This window comes from Anolis carolinensis, chromosome 3 (genome assembly GCF_035594765.1).
Source record: "Anolis carolinensis isolate JA03-04 chromosome 3, rAnoCar3.1.pri, whole genome shotgun sequence".
Classification (NCBI taxonomy): Eukaryota; Metazoa; Chordata; class Lepidosauria; order Squamata; family Dactyloidae; genus Anolis; species Anolis carolinensis.
In genome coordinates, this window is record NC_085843.1 from 242,196,949 (window position 1) to 242,221,730 (window position 24,782).

The following is a 24,782-nucleotide window of genomic DNA, read 5'->3' on the forward strand; positions in this document are numbered from 1 at the left end:
AATTTGAGCATATAGGGTATTTGTGCCAAAATTGGTCCAGCGAATGAAAAATACATCCTGCATATCAGATATTTACGAAAATTATTTTATGGTTGGGGGTCACCACAACATGAGGAACTGTATTAAGGGGTCGCAGCATTAGGAAGGTTGAGAACCACTGATCTAGATGCACCTACAGAAAGAGAAAGCGAGAGAGAGAGGCATTTAGCACAAGCATTGGCAAACTTGGGCCTCCAGGTGTTTTGGACTTCAACTCCCACCATTCCTAACAATCTCAAGCGCTTGCGGCTGAGGGGCTAAAGAAAAGGGCCTGAGGTAGTTAGGAATGGTGGGAGTTGAAGTTCAAAACACCTGAAGGCCCAAGTTTGCCCACACCTGATTTAGCACGACGCCCCATTGCTCACTGTGCTGGCTAGGATTGACGCGAGGAATATGACGTCACGAATTTTGGGAGGAAGACGTTTCCCAGTGGCTCTTCTGCGCAAGCTCGGAGGTAGCAAGCGAGCGACGCATGCGCACTGGTGTCCCGGCGCAGGGCTCGCCTGTCGTCCGTCCCGTCCCCCCTCCACCCCTCCCACCGGCGCGCGACGGGTCTAGGCTCGCGCCTCGGCGGCCGAAAGGGGCGTTTACAAAAAAGAAAACAGCGAGGACGCGCGCGCGCGCGGCGGGTGGGGAGAGAGAGGGAGGAGGATGGCGCCGAGGCCGCCGGGCCTGGGCGCAGGCGCGCGCGGCGGGAGCACGAGGGCCTGCCGAGCGTGAGAGGGGGCTCTCGGGCGGGAGCGGAGGGGGGCGATGGTGCGGGGCGGCCGGGGCCATGGCAGCTTCCTCCGCCCCTTCTTGCTGCTCGCCCTCGTCTTGCCGCCGTGGCCGCCCGCGGGCGCCGAGACTCTGAGGGAGCCCCTTGAGGCGACCCTCGCCGCCGCCGCCGCCATTGGGCCCGGCCTCAGCGTTTACATGAGCCAGGAGGAGGTGCGCCGACTCATCGGTGAGTGAGGGAATAAGAGGGGCGTGTTCGGGGATCCCTTCCCTTCGCCAGGCCCCCGAATCGGGAACGCAAGGAGGAGGCCTCTTCCCAGCCACCGAGGAGGCCCAGGCTCCTTCCACACAGCTGAATAAAAGCCCACATTATCTGCTTTGAACTGGAATATGTGGCAGTGTGGACTCAGATATCCCAGTTCAAAGAAGGTGTTGTGGGATTTTCTGCCTTGGGATATAGGGCTGTGTGGAAGGACCCCCAGGCGCAGTTCTGGGGGGGATCTTCCACTCCTCCCCTTGCCCCTGGCACGGCCTCCCTGCCTTTGGAAGCTCCCAAACAGCAGCCCTTGAGCCTGGGCTGGAAAGCAGCAACCAGGCTCGTACGTGGCCTTGAAGGAACCCCCCCCCCTTTTTTTTCTCTCTCCTTTTCTTGAACTTTGTGCCCTTCAAAACTCCCCGTCTTCTCCTTTCCTTAAAGTTAGGCCCTTCCACACAGCTGAATGGAATCCCACATTGTCTGCATTGAACTGGAATATATGGTAGCGTGGACTCAGATAACCCAGTTCAAAGCAGATATTGTGGGATTTTCTGCCTTGATATTCTGGGACCCTTAGGCTCCTTCCACACAGCTGGGAAAAAACCTACATTATCTGCTTTGAACTGGAATATAAGGCAGGGCCCTTCCAGATAGGCCCTATATCCCAGGATCTGATCCCTGGTTTTCTGCTTTAAGATGGATTATATGAGGCCGCACTGAAGACCTGGGATCAGATCCTGGGATATAGGGCTTGTTTAGAAGGGCTCTCAGATAACCCAGTTCAAAGCAAATACAGTGGGATTTTCTGCCTTGATATTCTGGGTTATATGGCTGTTTGTAACAGTTTGGTGTGTGGAACAAAGCTTGTGTATATCAAACCATCAAAAATCTACAGGTTGAGCATTCATTGTCTGGAATTCTGGAAATACAAAATACTCCAAAATTGTCCACATGGGTGACTGAGACAGTTACACCTTGATATAGATTGATATAGTCCATTTACTGTAGTTACCTGTGTGTACTCCTAGGCTCCTTAATAAGATGCCTTCATTTTTTCAAATGAAATGTTGGTTATTCTTGTACATACATACATATATCTATATCTATATAAATGTATTTTTGTACTACATTTGTAAATTGTAATATATAAACATTTAGTCTGGCAAACTATTAAATACCTTCTGAGACAAACTGCTTTTGCCTCTATTCTGGCACATCTCCAGTTTCGCAGCAGCTCCCTGTATTGTATCCTTTGTTTATTAGAGATCCTTAAAACTTATATAAGAGGACTTTAGGAACTGTAATGGGGAGAGATAGGAAGATAATCCCATTTTGCAGGCAAGCACCTGTAAATTTGAAAACAGCCAATGATAAATTACCTTGCAATAACTCTTTGAGTCTGTGTTAGAAACAGTTTAACTACCAGACCCTTTATAAGTAACAAAAGCCTCAATTTGAAGCCGAGAAATTTGGAGGACAAAAGCAAGCCAGACTGGATAGAGATGTTACAGCGAAGTAGTTTATGATGCTGAGAAATTAATCTTGTATAATACAAACATGGGCAATGCCATATTCATTTATGGAACAACACACCATAATTCATTATTCTGTGTCTGAACAGAACCAGTGGATGTTGGACAATTTACTTTTCATTGCATGCAGGTTCTTGAATAAGGTACTCCTTACTGCTATTACAACTGACATTTCTGCTTTCATCCTCCATAACTGTTAGTTTGAATTAAGTGCTTTTTCCAAATGTTACAGATTTAGACATGGCTGTTCAGTTTTAAGGTTTCCTATGGTAAAGTGAGCTAATACGTTAATGTACTTTAAAGTATTTATGGGTGCAATTCAATCTAGAAAGTTAGCATGCTGTGGCAGTTTGAGTGCTGGACTAGAGCTCCAGGAGACCAGGGTTTAATTCCCTACTGAGTAACTTGAGGCAGATCATACTCCCTCAGCCTAAAAAGAAGGCATCGGCAAACCTCCCCTAAGGAAAACCTGCTGGGAAAGTCTTAGTATAGTGTTGCTGTATCTCAGAGCCAACTTGAATCACATAGCAACATTTCAAGATGCTTTATAATAATAAAATATGTAATAAAAGATTTATATACAGTATATATATATATATATACACACACACACACACACACACACACACACACACACATATACAGTAGAGTCTCACTTATCCAAGGTTCTGTATTATCCAAGGCAGTCTGCCTTTTAGTAGTCAATGTTTTTATAGTAAATGTTGTGATGTTTTGGTGCTAAATTCGTAAATACAGTAATTACTACATAACATTACTGTGTATTGAACTGCTTTTTCTGTCAATTTCTTGTAAAATATGGTGCTTAATTTGTAAAATCAAAATGTAATTTTATGTTTAATAGGCTTTTTTCTTAATCCCTCCTTATTATCCAAGATTTTCACTTATCCAATGTTTTGCCGGCCCATTTATCTTGGATAAGTGAGACTCTACTGTACACACACACACACACACCTTTTATTGTGATTATTTATCACAAGCACGGTTGGTGGGGACGAGAGAGAGAGCCTTCTCCGTGGTGGCCCCCCGGCTCTGGAACTCGCTCCCCAGGGAAATCAGGCAAGCCCCCACCCTGGTAGCATTCAGAAAGAGCTTGAAAACCTGGCTCTTTACTCAAGCCTTTAGATAAAGATTGCTAATCCAGAAGCAATCTGTATCTGTGACCATTCTTGCACCTTTTACCTTTGTCAACTCGATATAGACACAGGGTCTATTCCCATCCCAATTTGCACTTCCAGAATTTGCAGCACTTTATCAGTCACCTTGTGTTTACAATATTTATATGGTGCACCTTACCCAGTCTACTTTTACAATCTCTCAGTTTTAATCCATGTTTTTATTAGTTCTTGTTTTTTATTGGCTAATGTTTAATTTTTTTTATTGTGCAAGTTGTTGTCTATTGCTGTGTTTTATACTGCTACTGTTTTTATTCGGGCTTGGCCCCATGTAAGCCGCCCTGAGTCCCCTCCGGGGAGATAGAGGCGGGGTATAAAAATAAAGTTGTTATTATTATTATTATTATTATTATTACATAGACTAATCTATCTCCGAATGATGACATTTTCCCCATGTGCCAACCCTGGTTTTAAGATCATTAGCAAAAACCTTTCTTTCTGGTTGACCACCAAAAGAGATAATAGGCTCTAGACCTCCCTGTGAGGGATACCTAGCTAGTTCCATCTTTGCTGTCTTTCTTTAGACCAGGGATGAGGAATGTCTGGCCCATCTTGCAGGCCGTATATGACCTGCAAGATCATTTGGTATGACTCTGGTTTTCCACAGCTGCCCCTCTCTCTCCTGGTCAGAAGTCCTGGCAACTTGTTGGCCAGCATTTCAACCTGAACAGGGGTGGAAGGGTAGTGTTGTCATGAAATGGAGGGAGGGGGCAGGCACTTGAGGTGGTGTCTGGTTGGTTAGGCGGCAGGGAGACTGTCAGGGCCACAGGTCCTCCTTTGGCTGGCTTGGTGTGATTTCCTCTGGACGCATCCCCAGAGGAGTTGAGCAGTGGCAATGGAAGGAGGGAGGCTGACAGGCTAAATTCTCCCAGGGGCTGATTACAGCTTGCACCACTCAGAGAACAGGCAGTAATTAGTATCTCTTTCTAGAATGTCTTACTGAACATGTGTGAACAGTAAAATAGGGTGAAAGCACTATCTCAACAGCTCCCCTGAGCATATGAAAATAGAGCTATATATTTGACCACATAAGTGGATATCATTTTTTAAGTGGAGACTGCTACTAGATTTTGGGATCAGGACTACATAATAGTCTTAGGTCTTTGAAGAACTCTCCCAAGTTTCAGCAAATTACTGGTATAGCATGCTTTGTTACTTCACAGGGCAGACTTTCTAAAAAGGATGTTTATAGACGTTTTGTAGTAGCATCCCAAATAATTGACCATCCTAGACTGATGGATGTTGGTGCCCAAACCTTCTGGAAAGCACTAGATTGGAAAAGACTAACATACAAGTTTTGTGTTTTGGTTACTGCTAACTTCTTCTCTGACCTTGAGAGTTACAATTCGGTTCAAAGGCATCTGAACTTCATAACCAGATATGCTATTAGGCCTGCTAAAGGTCCTGCTTTAAACTAATTAGCAACCTGGAATAAAACTAATAATTGCAGCAGACACCTATGTAATTAAACTTATTTTCAAAAATAGAGACATGCCATTTTGACTGCCAGATAGCTGCAATAGCTTGTTATTATTGTGATGTGGAATACATGACAGTATCAGAAAATCAATGTAATCATCTTGACTTCTAGGAAGAATTCAGGTTTGGTTTGTTCTAGGACCTAATCATTTGTCTTTTTGATAGTCCAGAATAGTCACAGAACTTTTCTCCATCACCACATTTCAAAGAAGTTTATTCTCTTTACATCAGTTTTCTTCAATGCCCAACTTTCACACTCATACATAGAAATTGGAAATACAATGGCATGAGATGACCTTGATGTTAGTATTTAATTTTATTTATTTATTTATTTATTTACACTTGTCTTGTTTCTTAATAGCTGCCTTTCTAGTCCTAGTCTTCTACTGATTAAGGACTGAAGCAAGGTATAGCAAACTTTGGTGTACTCCATTATCCCTTATGCCTCTTACACTCACAGTGGATGTGTGTATTATGTGAGGGATGCATTCTAGAACCCTTTGTGTAATATAATTTTTGTGTAATATGTGGAAGACTTTTATCCCAGCTAGCATGACACTGAAAGCTGGAAATACTGTACAGTACATATTCAGTAACCCCCCCCCCCCCCGCACCTGTTGCCCTGTGAAGGCGAGAACACCTAAAAGAAAGACAATCTACCTATGCTGGTCCCAAACACAGCTCTTCTCTGTGTGCCAAATCTGATGGAAAGCCCAACTGTGGTGCTGTAACCTCTTTGAAAAGAAAGGAGTCCAACTCTTTCCTTTGCAAAGAGAAGTGACAGAAGTCTGGATGCACTTCTGTCAGTCAAGAAAGAAGTCTGTTTGTTCTTCTGCAGAGAAGCCCATCTGCTTCTGTCAATTCAGAAAGGAGTCTGGCTCCTTTCTCTGCAAGGAGGAGCAATCAGAGCCCAGCTGAATTTCTCTCCCCAGAGGAAAGTGTCCATCTACTTTCTCGATGGACAGAAATGCAGCGGGGCTTCTGTTGCTTCTCCATAGAAGAAGGAAACGGGCTCATTCTTTGATAGACGAAAGCAAGTAAAAGCAAGCTGCATTTCTTTCTACGAAGAAAAGAGATGAACTCTTTCTCTGGGAAGAGAAATGCGGACAAGCTTTGGTTGCTTTTCTGCACAGAGGAAAGAGACAAACACATTTTTCAGTGCTGCTTGATTTCCAGAGGAGAGAGACAAACTCCTTTCTCAGTGGACAGAAGCGAAGCTGGAGTTCCTCACTTTCCTCTGCAGGGCAAAGAGACAGAATTCTTTTTCAGCAGCATCACGTAGCTGGACTTCCTGTCAGATTTGGCACCCTGGAGGGGCTGCTATTGGGAACTCGTTTGGAGCAGCCTATTCTCCCACTACTCTTGCTTTCATCCACAAAGCAAGTCTTTGCATATAACTGAAACCACGTAGTATGAAGTTGCATGATAAGTGGGCCTATTGTGTTCTGAAATCATCAAATCCCTTCTGCTCATGGAAGCTAAGCAGGGTCAGACAATTGCATCAAGGAATTCCAGGTGCTGAAGGCTATATTTCAGAGGATAGCAGTGGTAAATCACCACTTGCTTAAGAAAACCCTATGAAATTAATGGGGGTCACCATAAGTTGACAGGCAAATTGAATGCTCTCACGGATGCTCACACACAGTTTATAATTTCTATCTTGCTACTTTTTGACATACTTGAATTGCTATGGTTCTGATTTAAACTAGCTATAAGGGCACAAAAGCTTCTGCAGCTTCAAATTTCTTTTATTTTTTGCAGCATCATTTTAATTGTATTTATCTTCCATTTTCACAGTGGTTTGTTTCTTTGGCTGTCAGAAATTAGATGTCTAAACATTTTCAAGACCCCAGCTCAGTATTTTCAAGTGAATGTAAAGCCATGGCCTTTTAAGTTCTAGTTTATATCCAGTATTATTTATTTATTTACTACATTTATATCACACTTCTTTCCCCCAAAGTGGACTCAGAGGGGCTTAAATATAATATTTACATACAGTGTATTATATCACTAGCACAGCACAACATTAGCACTATATACCAGCATATTGCACCACACCAATATACTGCAATATTACCAGTAATATTAGATGTAATAAATAATATATAATTAATATTATTATACTGAATTATTTTTCATATTATATTGCATTACATTACAGTGGCATCTCTACCCTCATAAAACAGCAAAGTATTCATTAAAATTAAGTTGGACACTTCTAATAGTAAGATACATGTGCTTCTAATTTTCTTTTAAGTGATTTGGGGTGTGCCTTGGTAGTCTGCTTGAAGCTTGCTGTCATTTTCATAAGCTTGTGGCATTTTCACTGTGTATGAACTGTTCTTATCAGCACTTAACATTTGAATTTTTCAGGATCAGTACAGTTTCTGTTTTGTATGTATTGATAGAATGTAACTGGCATGCAGGAAATCTATTTGGAAATGCTTAAAGATGCCAAAAGAGGAGCAAATATCAGTCAGATAATATACATTATCTGTATATCTCAGATAATGGATATGGTCCTTTACAATACAACTTTTACACCACATGTGATACCAGAGGCAGAATAATGTGGAAAGAAACCAGTTCCTACTCTACCAAAATAAAATAAAAATGAGCAGTTCAACATGATTGTCAAAATTAACAAGATACACATGTGAAATGAAATCCCTAGGTCAAGTAAACCTTTTGAACCCCCTGGAGACCATCTGAAGATTTCTTCCAAAAGGTATCTCAGAATGACTTTTTCTTTCAGGAAGCTCTTCTTTTCTTATGAGTTCCATTTTAGCGGCCAGACATACAGATACTTTGCTGTCCTGTCTCCCTCCCTGTTCCCTAAATCATGCTGAGACAGACTTACCTGCTCTTTACTTTTTTGTTTTATTTTCATGCATGCTCATTAAGAAATTCTGTAGGCAGGCATGCAGTGGTATTAGTTAAAGTGGAATCCTGTTCTTTCAAAGCTTGAGCTTTAATGTATTTCTTACTCTTAGACTTGAGGCTTGTCTTTTTCTAACCATTGTTCTTACCAATGCTAATGTTAAGGAAGAAATGAGGGCTGAACAGGGACAAACAGATATTTTATAGAAAGTAAATTATTTGTCAGGGGCTTTGTTAACTGAGGCATGTCTGTATCATAAAAGAAGGTTTTTGAGACATGAAAATCTACTTGGAATTTGTTAGGGAGCCTGGAGCTCTCTCAACTTACCCTGTTTCCCTGAAAATAAGACATCCCTAGAAAATAAGACCTAGTAGAGGTTTTGCTGAATTGCTAAATATAAGGCCTCCCCCGAAAGTAAGACCTAGCAAAGTTTTTGTTTGGGAGCATGCAGGATCGGTAAATGTACATGCCATAGATTGTTGTACATGGAAATAAAGGTAGTAACAAGAAATAATAATAATAATAATAATAATAATAATAATAATAATAATAAGTACAAGAAAACCACACTACAAACTAGAGCTGACAGCTGGCACAACAAAACATTGCATGGAAAGTTCCTTGACAGAATTGAAGGAAAAGCTGATATGGAGAAGACCTGGCTCTGGCTCACGAATGGGACCCTGAAGAAGGAGACAGAAGCCTGATCCTTGCAGCCCAGGAGCAAGCCATCAGAACAAATGCAATTAAGGCCAAGATCGAAATTATAAAATAATAATATAATAACTTTATTCTTGTATCCCACCTCCATCTCCCAGAAGGGACTCAGGGCAGCTTACACAGGGACAAGCCCAACAACAACATCAATTTAGATACGAACAGAAATTTAAAAACAGTATAGCAATAAAATATAATATAGAAATTCTTGAAAGGATTCACAGTTTGGTTATGCTGGTTTGTGATGACAACTACTGTACAGTAGAAATACATTTTAATTTTTTTAAAATTCCACCATGAATGTGAATTCTTCTTTGTGGAAAAATAAGACATCCCCTGAAAATAAGACCTAGCGCCTCTTTGGGAGCAAAATTTAATATAAGACACCGTCTTATTTTCAGGGAAACAGGGTAGTTTCAGTGTGCAAGTGATTTATAATGTTTCATTATAATACAATATAATTATAATAGTTATTGAATTGTTGTTGAACATGGGGAGAGTATTAAGACATTCTAAATGCTTTGTTTGACAAAACTCTGACAAAACTCTGACAAACGTTTATAAGTGGAAAGTGATAGTTACTGTGTTGATTTGTTTTCCAGTGTTTTGCATATTCAGTTATATCCATGGCACTTTACATCTGTTGCGCATCTTCATGTCAGAAATTGACCGCATTAACATTGATGGTGCTAAAACAAATTCAAAAGATGAGCAGCTCAAACTATCCTTGCCACTTGGCTCTCTTGGGACAATACTGTAAAGTCCAAGAGGACAAAGCTGGGAAACCTGCCTGCCAGCTAAGAACAGCATTAAGGAGGAAGATAGAATAGCACAAGCAGCTTCAACCTCCTTGTTCTCTAAGATGAACTGGCTGGAAAACAGCTTCTTTGTGCTTTGTGGAATAATGCCAGTGAGGTAGACTATTCTACTGTTGACATTAAAATTCTCTGAACATTAGGACTGCTATATATGATATTGCTAAGATGTGAATAGTAGCATAGTATTAGCAGTAGTATAGTATTAATAGTAGCATGCGGAGATGTACTAGCTAGATGTACTAGTAACTGAAAGTTTTAGCTATTATTTAAATCAAAGAAGAGTGAGTGTTATAACTAATTAATGTTTTACATTTAGAGTAATCATGTACTTAGAAGTATAACATACCTTACATATTTCACATGTAAAAGCCTTCTGAACTCTCAGGTAATAATGAACACTGTCTTAAATTTCTGACATAATGTTCCTAATGTAAAGTTAACAGTTACTAACGAAAGTAAGGAAAAGTGAACTGGTCAATTTGTCTTTTTTGTAGGGGAGAATTAATACTCTTTAAGATACTTTAAGAGCATACTTAAACAATACAGATGAATAATAATATAATTGCTAGTAGTAATGCAAAATCTGTTAAATGTTTAGAAAATGAATTTGTGTATTGTCTGTTTTGCTCTTGAGGGAAGGGAGTTCTCACAAGATCTTAAATAAGCAAAAAACACTTTCATATGCTAATTGAAGAGAGGTTTTTTGGTACCTTCTAAAACTCTATAGACTTCAAGCTATTCTGCTTTTGTGCAAGAAGCTATTGAAAAAGCTTGGTTTTGTTGCTCTCTTAGAGTGACATGGTGTAGTTTTGTAATGAACAGGAGTTCTCCACTCCTTCATAGTGAGAATAAATACTCCCCCATTCCTTGTCTCTGCTTCAGAATGTGAAATTTTAAATCTTTCAAGAATGGCCTTGTCTTTTTATAATACTGTTTAAGTCCACTTTCTTCTTCTGTGCTTGATTTAATTTATTCTCTCTGGTTTATGTCCAAATGTTGAGCACAAAGATATATGTTAATGTGCTTTAAAGTACTTGGGCAAAGCAAAGTGTTTCCTCTTAAAATCTAAAGGAGGTTAAAAACAGGCCTATCATATGGTTTGTTTTAAGTTAGGTAGGATCCAGTAATGAGAAACTAGATCTCTGAGCTTTAAGCAGCGTATACTTGATCTTGCCTAATGAGGGCAGCAAAGTACTAAATAATTTGTTTAGTGGTTTTTCTTAAAAGGTTTTAAAAGCCAGTTAATTAAATTGTTTCACTATTCTTGAATTTCATCTACAAGGGAATGTAATATTCTGAGTGCACTTTTCTTTGTATATGTATAACTTACTTGAAGACAAGCTTTCTGTTTATGTCACTTCACACAGACTTACTAATCATATGAACCAATACAGCATTGAGGGTCTTTGTGCACTGTAAATGTGGATTAGGATAGAAAATGTGGACAACAGTATGCACTATAGAATGAGATGGGTTTTCAGATGGGTTGTGAATCCATTGATACTTCTTATCTGATGTAGAAATAATTGTTCAGTAAGGTGTTTTATTATTTTATTCTATAATAACTGATTATTGATTTTATTGTTCTGTTGTAGGATTTCCTATATTTATACTAAGCAAAACTAAACAAAACTTACAGAAGTAAGAAACCCCATATCACATATTTTGAACCAGCCTTACATTCTAAAGCATCACCATAACATTTCTTGTTGTCCACTAACCAGGCCGTTTCATGGTGGTTTGAGTGTAAAGGAAGACAGAGTATTTGGGAGCAGTATAGGATTGTGCTCTGTGATATGAAACATGGCCACACAGCCCGAAAGACATACAACAACCCTGATATGAAAGTAATTTGTAAATATAGAAGTAATTCTCAGCATGACAGAAGTTCAAATCATCCAGAATTGCATTTTGGTGATGGTGTATTGGCTCTGAAAAGCTATTTGGATGTTAATCCAATTAAATCATATTAAATTAAATATGAAGAATGCACTCTTAGGAGACTTGTTATGATGAGATCCTTATTTGCATACTTGCTTAGAAAGGGCAGGAACACAGTGTTGTGAATAATAAGAAATTTTAAATTTTTATTAGTATGGGTTTAATGAATCTAACCATTTTTTTAAAAAAGCATTAATTGCAGAAAAAAGAGTACATAGTAATACAAAATTAATAATAGTTGCTATATAGGCAGAGGAAAGATAACATTGGCTTTGTAGCATGTAATTATAATTTTATTTTCCTGTTAAAATTTGGTCAGGTTGTATAACTCAGTTAGCAGTAATTATATTTCAACAATTGATATTTGCATATCAATTGAAGCCATACCGGTAATTTAGTTTGTTGAAGTATGATGAGGTTATATGTAAATCTGTCTATAGTAGCAAATTATGGTTTTGTTAACCAGTTATATACCACAATCTAAGGCCATACTTTGTTGTTGGCCGATGACCTCAACTTCTTTGAACCAGATCTAAAAACTTGTTGAACCCCCTGGCCGTGGTTTACTCTCAGTTCCCCTCTGGCAAAAATGTTAATAGAAAAATAAGCTAGAAACCAAACAGAGGAAGGTGCACTATTGATTGGGGGGGGGGGGGGGGTAAAAGGTGGGGAGATGATATCTGTTCAGTTCTTGGCTTCAGCAACAGTCAATAAATAACACAAATCATGTTTTATTTTAATGTGCAAACATTCATTCACAGTTGTGACTGTTCATAGAATCAGAATCAGGGTAGAACTGGGTGGGGCGCAGGAGGAAGACAGGACACTTTGGTTGATTGTTTCATCATCTGGTCAGCTTGGTGAATGTTGCCTTTAAAATTTTTTTACAGTATATAACTGAAGCCTAGCAGGGCTTCTGAAATGGGGCCCTTTCAGAACTAACATTTGCTCATTGCCAGTTTAAGAGGTTGCTGACATTGCAATTGACTGCCATAGAGAGCAGTGGGCTCTTCTCCTTTGTAAGTCATTAAACTTGGGTCGGATGGGCATCTTTCAGGAGTGCTCCAGGTTTTAGGATTCTGTGTACTTCAGGGGAAAAATAAAGATTTTGGGAAATAGTACAGGGTTCTATGAGCTTGGAGGTTCTGCACTATTTGCTCAACATTTATACTTCTTTTAAAAATAGAAGGCTTTAAGAGCCATGAAAGTGTGATCCAGAAGCTGTATGTGTCAGATACCCTAGATTTTTCCCCCCTGACCCTCAGGATGCCCTAGCCCAGTGATTCTTAACCTGTGGGTCCCAGATGGTTTGGCCTTCAACTCCCAGAAATCCTAACAGCCAGTAAACTGGCTGAGATTTTTGAGAGTTATAAGCCAAAACACACGGGGATCCACAGATTGAGAACCACTGATCTAGCCTCTAAGACTCAGTAATATTGAAAAATACATTGGGCCTAGGAGCACATTAATCTGTTGTAGAAGACATGTTATGTATCCAGAATGTCTTAATTCAGAAGGGAACTGCTTCTCAAGATAGATCATCTCTGTCTTGGAAGCAAGATTAAACTACAAAAGTATTCAATGGCAAAATACATATGCAGTTTCTCTTTTTTTAAAAGTATTTTACCAGAATTGAAAGCATGGTTTTGAATAGAATAATAGAAAACAGTTTCTCATGGTACTGTTCTGACCCGTACAATATGATGTTTGGCACCTTAGCAGTTAACGGAGCAAAAAGTATGGGTGTTTTGATAATCTTACGAACAAAGGCAGCCAAAATATGCATATGCACATATTAATCACTTGATGTATATATAACTGTGATAACTTTCATGTATGAAATAACCAACCATAATGCACTAGAATCTTAAAAAAATAATTTGCTTTAAATGAGTTTAGGGGGATTTTTTAGTCCAGTGGGAATTCTAATATATTGAAGTTTAAACAGAGTTAGCAATGTGGTTGGGGTTAGGGTTTCTCATAATTCTCATATATCCGATGGGAATTCTGGTGCCTCTCCCTGTAAATGAGCTTAGGCTACTTACAACCACAGTACATAACCTAAATTTCCACTGCATTGTTTATTGAAAAGAGAATTGAATCTTATTTGTCCTATTATGTTAACATTTGTTCAGATAAAATAGCACTCCAGTGGCATAAACAAGCATTTTTATCCCAGCTGTTCATAGGTTTTAGTTTCAAAAACATAACATGGCAAGTAACTGAAACTTGGTCACTGTGCAAGTGACACTGATAGAATTCCTACAAAACATAACTCTGGGATTAAAACAAGCTGTTCTGATGCTTAAGACGAAACTATATTGTGTTTTATAAATAACATATTGCATTGCCTTGCATTATCTCAGATATACATTTTAATGTAGTTTGCACATTCAGGTTGTGAAATACTGTTTTCTGATGAAATCATGAATGGGTATATATAGAAATATATGAATTGAACTTAATAGAGAATATGTCAAAAGTTGATGCAATGCCGAAAAGAATAGAGCTTAGTTGAATATTACCTCTACCATACCTTGAACGGTGACTCTGAAGACCAGGGTCCGAATCCCAACTTGGTAACTTTGGCAAGTCGTAATCTCTTAGCCCTCTCTGAACAAATCTTGCCAAGGAAACCCTGTGATAGGTTCCCTTTGGCATCGCCTAAGCAAATTGAAATTATTTTAGAACACACAACAACAGCATGGATTCCTTGAATGGTCTTGGCCAAGCCATTTTCACCCTCCTTCATCTCTGCCTTTCTAAGTGCTTTGAATGAGATTTTCCTGCTTCTTGGCAGGGGCTTTGGACTGGATGGCCCATGAGGTCTCTTCCAACTCTATGATTCTATAAGTCCTAGTCTTTTGATTTCTTGACTGCAGTCTTTACTCTGATTGATGACTAAGCCTAGGTGTGGAAATTCTTGAACAACTTCAATGTCTTTATAGTCTCATTTAAAGTTACATAAATAATTTGTGGTCATTATTTTTGTTTTCTTAATGTTCAGTTGTAAACTTGCCTTTGCCCTTGGTTGCTTTACTTTCTTCAGTAATAATTCCAAATCTTTTCTGCTATAGTACTATATCATCTGTATCTTTTAAATAGTACTATATCATCTGTACCTTTTAAACTGATAATGTTCCTTCCTGTAATTTTCAAGTCTCTTTCCTTTGGGTCTAATACTGTTTCATGTGTAATAGGCTCAGCCTATAATTTAAACAGGGTAAAACAAATATCAGCCATGGCTGATTTCTTTGCTGTTCCATTTCTCCATATTTTGTCTTGATGATAGCATCTTGTCCTGAATATAGGACAGTCAAATGTTGCAGCACACTGATGTCTTAAAGAGTGTTCTACAGTTTTTCATGATCAACACACAGGATTTTCTGTAATGTAAAGGCTATTTTTCTTCTGAAGTTCTTTGGTGTACTCCCTAGCTTGTCTTCCTTTTCTGAACCAGCCTGGACATTTGACATTTCTTGCTCTATATGTGTCAAAAGTCTTTATTGTAGAAATTTGTATCTACTTGACCACAATCTTCTTTGCATTTGGCTACTATGAGGTATGTGGACATCATTGTGCAGTGATTCTAGTCCTAATTGGCTGAGTGTTTCCAAAAAGTGTTGCTGGATAAGCTGTTGGCCCCATAACCAAGGCTGATAGAGTTCTATAGTGCTTCCCTTTTTGTTGCTTCATGTATAAACAATTAAATGAAACTATAGCCTGTTCAGAATCTGAGATCCACTGTGAAGACATGCATGTCTTCACCCCCCACCCAAGGGGCTAGGTCGGTGAGTACACAAGTCTTTGTCTTTAACAGCAGTTCCAAGTGAAATCCGGCTAGCTTTATTGAGTTTCTGATGGATAGTCAAGACTATGCTGTTCTGTCTTTGATGATAAATATCTTTAATTTAATAATTGTTAGGTTTAAATAGGATTAAAAGTAAAACTATACCAGTTGTTATTCAGGTAACTGGAATGTTGTTGAAAAAATATCTGCTGTCAGAAGACAAAAGCATGTGATAAAGAATGTGACCAAATCACAAGAAACTGGTTTAGCCTTCTTTAAATCATTCTGGTGGGGTTTGACATGGAATGAATATCTTACAGTAATAGATTCAACATGATCAAACAGGGAAGGGGAAATTGTAGTCATGAGCAATAGGTTCAAGGTTGTCACAAACTGCCAAAAAGTTTTTAAAACATTCACCACAGATGAATTCTCAATTTGGATTTGTTCAGGGAGTTACTAATATCACTTTGCATAGCTGAAGAGAAAAGCTCATGTTTGAGTTGTTTCCTTAAAATTGCTGGAATTGCTTTTGTCTACAACCCTTATGGTGTTTGAATTTTTTGGTGACACTGAATACAGTATTTGTTTTCCTCCCTCTGAAACATGAACAGCTGTAATCTTTGTTTTGTGTATTGAACGTTAATTGTGCCTGTAACTTAGTTATTCATTGCTTTTCTTTTTTTCTTTTTAAATATTTTAGGTATTGATGCAGAACTTTATTATGTGAGGAATGATCTTATCAATCACTACGCTTTGTCCTTTAATCTACTAGTACCTGTAGAAACAAACAATCTCCATTTCAGTTGGCATGCTAAGGCAAAGGTAAGCAAAATGTGTGGAAGAGAGGAGATTTTCTAATTTCAACTAGAGACTTGGAACTATAGGAAAGAGTAATGAGTTATGCTTGGCACCATAGGGCCCTGGATGTCCAGGGCGGTTTGAAAAAGCTCACACTTGTCACTCCAAACTGGAGAATTAGAGATACAAGGCTGTTTTGGAACTAGTCACCTAAAGTACACATAGCACCATTATCCCACAGCACTTAAAATGGAAATCCAGCCCTTTCTTCCATATGAGAATCTCATTTCAAACAATTCAGCTGTCAAATCATTATTTGGTTGTAATGAATGAGCTCAGACTTCCATGATTTTGCCTCTCTTTCTGGGTTCAGATTCTGTTCCCCATTGCAATTAATCATAGTTCTTTGTAGACTCTGTGCCTCTCTCAAATGGGTTTTACATTTACATTAGACTCAGAATGTTCCAGATCTCGGTAGCGTAACCATTTCTCCCCCCTTTCCCCTTCCTCCTTCTTCCTATTGCATATGTCCCTACTGCCAAGCTACCATTACCTCAGTTTTGTTTCAGCTGCCAACATAACAGCTGTAATTCTTCAGGTTATTCAGTATCTATAATCAAATCCTGAATAAATAGGGGTATAGCGTCTAGATCCAGGGAAGTCATGCTCCCCCTCTATTCTGCCTTGGTCAGACCACACCTGGAATACTGTGCCCAATTTTGGGCACCACAGTTGAAGGGAGATGTTGACAAGCTGGAAAGTGTCCAGAGGAGGGCGACTAAAATGATTAAGGGTCTGGAAAACAAGCCCTATGAGGAGCGGCTTAAAGAGCTGGGCATGTTTAGCCTGCAGAAGAGAAGGCTGAGAGGAGACATGATAGCCATGTACAAATATGTGAGGGGAAGTCATAGGGAGGAGGGAGCAAGCATGTTTTCTGCAGACTAGGATACGGAACAATGGCTTCAAACTACAGGAAAGGAGATTCCACCTGAACATCAGGAAGAACTTCCTCACTGAGAGCTGTTCGACAGTGGAACTCTCTCCCCCGGGCTGTGGTGGAGGCTCCTTCTTTGGAGGCTTTTAAGCAGAGGCTGGATGGCCATATGTCAGGGGTGCTTTGAATGCGATTTCCTGCTTCTTAGCGGGGGGTTGGACTGGATGGCCCATGAGGTCTCTTCCAACTCTACTATTCTATGATTCTATGACTTGTAAGAGAAAAGTTGTATTATCAGATTAACATGAGAATGTCTCGGTTTGAACACTGAGTATGTGTTTCAAGTAAGACATAAAAAGACATACCACATTAATATATTAATTTCATTAATTTGTATACAGGTTTTGAATAATAATTCTTCAGCATTTTAGATGATGCAGTCATCCCTCCACATTCACATGTTTGATTTCTAGGGATTTAATTAAATTAAATCCCTAGGAATATCTAGATTCTTTAGTTCTATTCTGTGGTTGCCTTCCTTTTAAAGTTGACAATAGAGCTGTGATGGAGACCTAGAGGTTCCTTGAGAAGTGTTCCCTCAGGAAAAAAAGATAACGGGCATTTTTATTGTGGCTTTCCCACTTTTGTGGAGGTCCTGCACACCTAATCCCAGTGAATGTGGAAAACTGACTACTTTTTAAAACATTTGAGTATGATTCCAATATTAATAATTTGGTACCTAGTTTAATTAATTTATTTATTTCCATCATTTATATGCCGCCCTTCTCACCCGAAGGGACTCAGGGCGGCTCACAATCTGGCAAATTCGATGCAGTACAAAAATAAACATAGCAATTAAAACAATCAATTTAAAACAATCCAATAAATACATTTAAAACAGTATAATAAAATACTTAATCCATTCGTCCACATAAACCTTGCACATAAACCTTAGTCCGGACCGAGTTAAAGCCATAATAATTCATTCATTAAAACATAATCAAATATTCAGGCTAATATGTCATTGTCTATGGCTGTATTTTTTCTGCTGAAAAAAATGTCTGGTAAATGCCATGTTTGGAACACATGTAGATACCTGCCACAAAATGATGGTAAACAACTGTCCGGTGTAGTCTTTTAAATTTGCCTAAATATTGTTGAGTTTAGCACTTAACAGCATACTTTGAATCATTTGATTTCTAATTTATCATAGAAATATATACCATTTTATTTAGCATATTTTCCTTTTGGTTCTTTTGCATCTTATTACAGATTGAATATAAGTTGGGATTTCAGGTTGATAATCTTTTGGCTATGGATATGCCACAGGCCAATATTTCTGACCAAGGAGAAGTCCCTCGCACATTATCTGGTAATGAATCTTCAATTTGATAAGTAAATAGCCAGACACTGTATAAAATGTTTCTTTGTGTACAGTACCTGCTCTGTTATCCTGAATGATTATTTTGTGGGGATGGAGAGGATCTCTAATCTTAACCTGTAGTGACTCATACAGATAAAATTATGAGAAAAAAACTGAATATACTATGCACCAAATAACTGAAAAGAAAAGTTCAAGAAAAGTTGAATTCTTCAAATTCTAAGTATCATTGCTTTGTACAGTTCATTCTGGTTTTAATAATCAATGAGCAATGAAGCCTGGCATTGATATATACATTGAATATGACAGCCTGGTTCCCATAAGGAAGCAGATTCTTCATTTGCACTCTTCTTAAGCTTCACAGAAAGGAACAATCTTTATAGAAGTGGTAGTAAATCTAGTGGCATGCATCCTGTTCAAATGCATGCTCTACATTCCTAAACATGATAGGCTGTATTATGAAATATGTTACCACAACATTGTTTTAACTGGATTTATTTGTTGCAGTTTAAGATTATCACCATTTGTCTACTTGGTCTAATTCTTCACTTTCTGAATGTATTAATAGTTGCTAAAATATTGCCATCTTGACTTAATTACATTCTGTCTTCCACGTTATACAAAAAGTCAAAAGTGCTACTGTATTTACTTGGAGACAGGTCTATTTCCATCCACCTTCAGCGCCTGGTACTTCATGTGGTGCTTCTGTATAAAGCTCACACCTGTCCGTGGACTTTGGAGGGATGTAAAAGCCTGCTGCTAAAAGGAGGGGCAGAGAAAATCCTCAAATGTGAGAAATCAATGCTTAGTCATTTCTCAGTACAGCAATGAGCACCATGTGAACTTTGTTTCTATTTTTTATTATAGAATTCAAGATCAGGGTTCAAATGGTAATTTCTAGAGTTCACACCATTGTAGACTGTCGTCATTGATGCAGTTACACCAAATACTCTAGGGCCTTAAGTGGCTAGGAACCATGCTATTCCTGCGATTATATAGCTTCTTCTATAGTGATGCTGTAAAGACAGGAATGCTCCTGGGGATATGAAGAGTCTGTGGATCATCCCTTCCCCCATAGCTGCTCCTTCTTTGAAGGAGCTCAACCACCTTAATTTAGTTTTGTTGGCCTCCAAAGAAATCCTTTGTGATAGAGGATCAGAGGAGGCATTGTGCTCTATTTGGTGTTTTAAATACCTTGACAGATTACAGACAAGGATACCTTCACATCTCTTTCACTTAGGAAAGAGAATCAGGATTGCTTGGCCACATTCAGCCAAAAAGCTGAGTATTTCCTCATGTGTTGGTCTTTCCTTCTCTGGAGCATAAAAAAATGGAGGAGGTGCTGATTGGTTTGATTCTTCATGGTCAAATTTTTTTTCTGATGCTTTGGCAGTTCCAACAGGTCATTTATTCTGAGAAGGACTGATTGAGACAACTCTTGGTTTGTAAGGTGTCCCAGGCAAATTTCTCATTCCTTTTAGCAAAGTATTTTAATATTGTATTTTAAAAGTGATATGTGTCTGTGCAGTGGCATTAGAGATTGAATATCAAGTGCAAATAAATAGGCATATACTTAATAATGAGTTAAAATTCAGAGGGTTCATTAAAACAACATTTAAAGTGTACTGCAATGGCTATTAAAAGTATGACACGTTATTTTATGAAGGAGAATAATAATTTTGTGTAGCAAAGAAATTGAAGGAAAGAATAAGAATTGTACTTTTTTCATTTTAGCAGTGGCAATATTGTTAAGAAAATACTCTGAAGGTAAGATGCACATCATTTGAAATGTTTCCTTTTTTAAAGCATGTACATTTATGTTTTTCTATTTGCAGTGTTTCGAGTGGAACTTTCTTGCACTGGCCGACTAGACACTGAGGTTACAGTCCTAATGCAACTCAACATGACAGTAAATGCTTCCAAAAATATCACAGTCTTAAATTTCAAACGAAGGAAAATGTGCTATAAAAGTAAGATATTTTAATTTATTCATTTTTAAAGGCATTACTCTCGACAAGGATCCTTTTCTCGCCATCCTCTTTCTTCCCCTCTCAATGTACAGGACTCTTCTTAAGGTCCAGAGAAAGTGAATATGTTCCCTCTTGCCACCAAAAGTTTAATGAAGGGCCCATCTTTGCATGTTTCTCAAGATTTCCATCTTGGTGGTAATGTTTGTAATCTCCCTGCTACTGTAATATTCAGGTTGGTGATAATGCAGATTAGGGGCTGGCTGCTTATGGCCTTCGAACTGGAACTGCATTTCACAAGCGCCCTAATCAGCATAACCAATGCTAAGGGATTATGAGAGTGTCAGTGCAACATCTTGAGATCCACCACTGATGTAGATCAACATTGGGTTATACAAAATTCCTTGCATAGTGAAATCGTGAGATAAAGAACACTTCAGCCTTAAGTAAAATGCTTTCTTCTAGCATAAAAGATAACATTTACGAAAGACTTGACATTACTGGTTGTCAGCATTTGTTATTTCACATAGGTATTTTCTTTTGCTCTTAGAACTTGAACAAGAAGTAAAAACTCCAGTACTGGAGAAAAATAGCAGCAAGGCTATTTGTAAGTAAATGTGTTCATATAAATATATCACAATGTATATTTTTTCATTTTTTCAATATAAAATTCCAGAAAATATAATTCACATGTTACATCCAAAAGACCGGGGGGGGGGGGGGGGGGATATTTATCATGCCTATCAGAAACTTCTTTCGTTCCCAGATGTTGAATAAGGAAAATCAGTTAGGTCTTCAAAAGATGTATTTGTTGTATAAATATTAAGAAGTGCTACATATTACTCATGTGAGCAGCTTATGCTTGAAATGTATAGCTAGGAGGAGCAATAGGACACTTTAAATTAATTCCATCAGATTGCTGGCTAACACATTTTCACCTCATGGTGGCTATAATATATTTTAAGTGAACAACTATGATAGCAATTTCTAATGTATTTTAATTGTCTTATAGGGTATATGTTTTAATGTTAATTCATGTTATTAGCGTTACCATACCTATTGGATTATTTTATGCTGTTTTTAATTCTTTTGTTATAAGTTTACTGTTATTATTATGTATTACTTTGATTTTTAATGTGTTTGTATTATTTTAAGCATTGAATTTTTGCCTTTTTAGTGTAAACCACCCTCAATCTCTTCTGGGAGAGAGGGTGATCTAGAAATAAAGTTTTTTTTTTATTATTATTATTATTATTATTATTATTATTATTTAACAAATAAAATATCTGTAGTTCACAACTCTATTGTTGCAATGACAACTAATTATAGGTGAGTAGTTAGTTCCTTGCATATTGATTCTGTATGTATGCCTGTATGCACTGCTAGTATCTCACTGGTAACTGGACAGAAAACTGAATTTGTTTACTATGTAGATGCATTTTAATAGGTAAATTAATTCGATTTCTTTCAACAGTAATTGGGCAACAATTGGAGAATTGGACAACTGTCTGTGTAGATCCCATACAGTATATTTGTCTTTTAGCCAAAACTATTTCATAATACAGTAGAGTCTCACTTATCCAACATAAACAGGCTGGCAGAACGTTGGATAAGCGAATATGTTGGATAATAAGGAGAGATTAAGGAGAAGCCTATTAAACATCAAATTAGGTTATGATTTTACAAATTAAGCACCAAAATATTATGTTATACAACAAATTTGACAGAAAAAGTAGTTCAATATGCAGAAATGCTATGTAGTAATTACTGTATTTACGAATTTAGCACCAAAATATCATGATGTATTGAAAACATTGACTACAAAAATGTGTTGGATAATCCAGAACGTTGGATAAGCGAATGTTGGATAAGTGAGACTCTGCTATATTTGCTTTGATGTTATTAGCATAAATATCTATGTATTGTTGCATAGTATAAAATATATACCCTGGTCTCAGTATTCATCAAATCAGTCTTCTTTTTCTTATGGTGGGAGAAAAACAAGAAAGTAACTCTTGTTGTTATGTTTGCTTTTTCCGGTCTTCTTTTTTGTAACTTTCCACTATTCAGGCTTTAACCTTCTAAAATATAAGTTGACATTGGGGTTTTTCTTTGCCATAGACTAATTACATCATTATTATAGTGGAGTAAGATAAAAATAAACGTCTGTACTATGTTATATGAATTTAATTGAATTTGACGTATGCTAGTTATATCCATTTTGTTTCAGTAATGTTTTGCACTTCCCTTTCAGTTGATCCTGTAAATGCAGCTCCCACTACATCTACACGTGTGTTTTATATCAGTGTTGGTGTTTGCTGTGCAGTCATTTTCCTGATAGCAATAATACTAGCAGTCTTGCATCTTCAAAGTATGAAAAGAATAGAATTGGAAGACAGGTAAGACTAAAAATCTGAATTTGACACATTATTTAATTTTTCTTAATGTTCCTAGTTAAAAGGATGAAGCCATAAAATTCCCAAACAATGCTGGCAAATACGAAATGCTAGTAAATCTCTGTAGCTCCTCCTGTCCTTCTTAGTTCTCTTCTATACTGACCATTTGATGCAGTTTCAAACCAGTATTGAAGAAAATGGTTTGCTCTGCAGGTATTTACACAGGAAATCCTGGAACCAGTTTGAGACCCAGATGGTGGTTGCACAATCAACAGAGCACAGATGCACATTAAGGGCTTTCTTTTGTGCATTTTTGTGAGAATTTGCTGTCTAGCTACCACAGTTTGAACTTAGCTAGCTTCAAATTGCATTAAATGATCAGTGTACGTGGGGCTCTTAATAACACTTTAATGTTAATATTTTCTGTATTTTCTTATTTTTAACATCAGTAATGTATACAAAACCCCAAGCTCATCTTTTAAGGTGATGTTTCTTTGAGCAGGCAACAAATACTAGGTAGAAACATCTGGTATCACTAATACTTAACATTAAAACTAAAATTTCAAACTGACAAAGTATAGTTGTTTAAATAATTCTCAATTGATCGTTTTCAACAAGTTATACTGAATTTGAAATTACTACAGCACTTTAAAAAATCTTAATCAGTTTTCTCTTCATTTTTATTCCCTCTGCTAACCTTTGGTTGGTGGGCAGAAATCATACGGGTGCGATGGCTGGGCTTGGTCACATGTGTGTTTCCTTGCTCACATGCTCAGGCGGGGTGGAGTGGAGAGCTGGAGGAGGGAGGTAGTACCAAACAATCTGCAAATAATCAGAGCTATGAAAGTTAAACCCATAAAAGTTGAGGATTGACTGTAGTGGTCTTTCCTTGAATTTCAGTTTATTAGCTTTCAAAAGCTAGCAGTTCACTTTAAACATCCTCTGGCAAAACAGCCCTCTATTTTTTTTTCTACTCTTCCCTGCCTCCCTAGTGTTGAAATATATGTTTCCTGTCAATTTAATTTTCTTGGAAACATTAGAAACTTCCTACATAGAAGGCAGTTCCATACCGGAAAACAATTATACCAGGAACAGAGGCTATTGTAACATCAAATGAATAATGTACCAGATATTGAAATGTTGTTTTTAAAATGTAGGTCGCTGACATAAGTTGCCGTGCCACATCAATGAGTAACTAATTCTTTATTAGGGATGCATTAGTAAGTAGTTCTTTTTCTTTATTTTTTATTATTTAGAATGACCTCAAAAGAGCAACATTTTTGAAGGAATATATTAATAGTACTCATTAAACTAGCTTCACGTTAAGGGAGATTATGTTACCTTGCAAAAATAGCATTATCCTTTCCTTATCCTTAAAAGTATTCATAATATAATTAATTCCAGGCTATGATATTTTCTGTGTGCACATGCACCGGGAACCTGGAGTTGTCTGTGACATCCTAACATGGATATATTCCCAAGAGTAAAAAAAGATATGTTTGGAAATTTTATACACAATATCTGCACATAGTTTTCAGCTGTTCCATATGTTTTTAAAGAAAATTTTATAGTCTTTGAAGTGATGTTTAGCTTCATCCAAAAATGTAATCAGGAATGATACCATTTAACTGTATTGTTGAATGATAGGAGACTGTCTTAAAAGAACGCCAGTATTTCCTCAGTATTCTATATATTTGGTTCAGTGCTCTTGTGTATGAGGACCACTAATGAAACACTCAGAATGAGTTTGCTGTACTGCATATTATCAGTTTCCTGTAAAAGTACTTGTACAGTGTGTCTCTTTTATACATGAGTCTGTTTTGACTTGTGCCAACATGCTACAGATTAAGCAATATGTTCAGTTGTAAGAAGCAGATTTGTATTTATCTCTCATTTTCTGGTTTCACATAGCATACCACATGTTTGTTTGTTTGGTACAT

At 37.7% G+C, this 24,782-nt stretch overlaps 1 protein-coding gene across 3 annotated transcripts in view; it reads left to right on the plus strand.

Moving 5' to 3' along the window:
- The first annotated feature begins 504 nt into the window (after positions 1–504).
- ryk (receptor like tyrosine kinase) overlaps positions 505–24,782 on the plus strand; it is a 39,738-nt gene continuing 15,460 nt past the window's right edge. Inside the window, exons 1-6 of one of the 3 annotated variants that reach the window (XM_008106365.3) lie at positions 506–985; positions 16,067–16,188; positions 18,371–18,470; positions 20,315–20,449; positions 20,997–21,053; positions 22,701–22,845. In XM_008106365.3, coding sequence (XP_008104572.2) covers positions 793–985; positions 16,067–16,188; positions 18,371–18,470; positions 20,315–20,449; positions 20,997–21,053; positions 22,701–22,845 — 752 coding nt within the window. In that variant the 5' untranslated portion in view covers positions 506–792. Of the gene's footprint in view, positions 986–16,066; positions 16,189–18,370; positions 18,471–20,314; positions 20,450–20,996; positions 21,054–22,700; positions 22,846–24,782 lie in introns of all 3 variants that reach the window. The other 2 variants (XM_003218410.4, XM_016992120.2) reach the window with 2 other exon arrangements.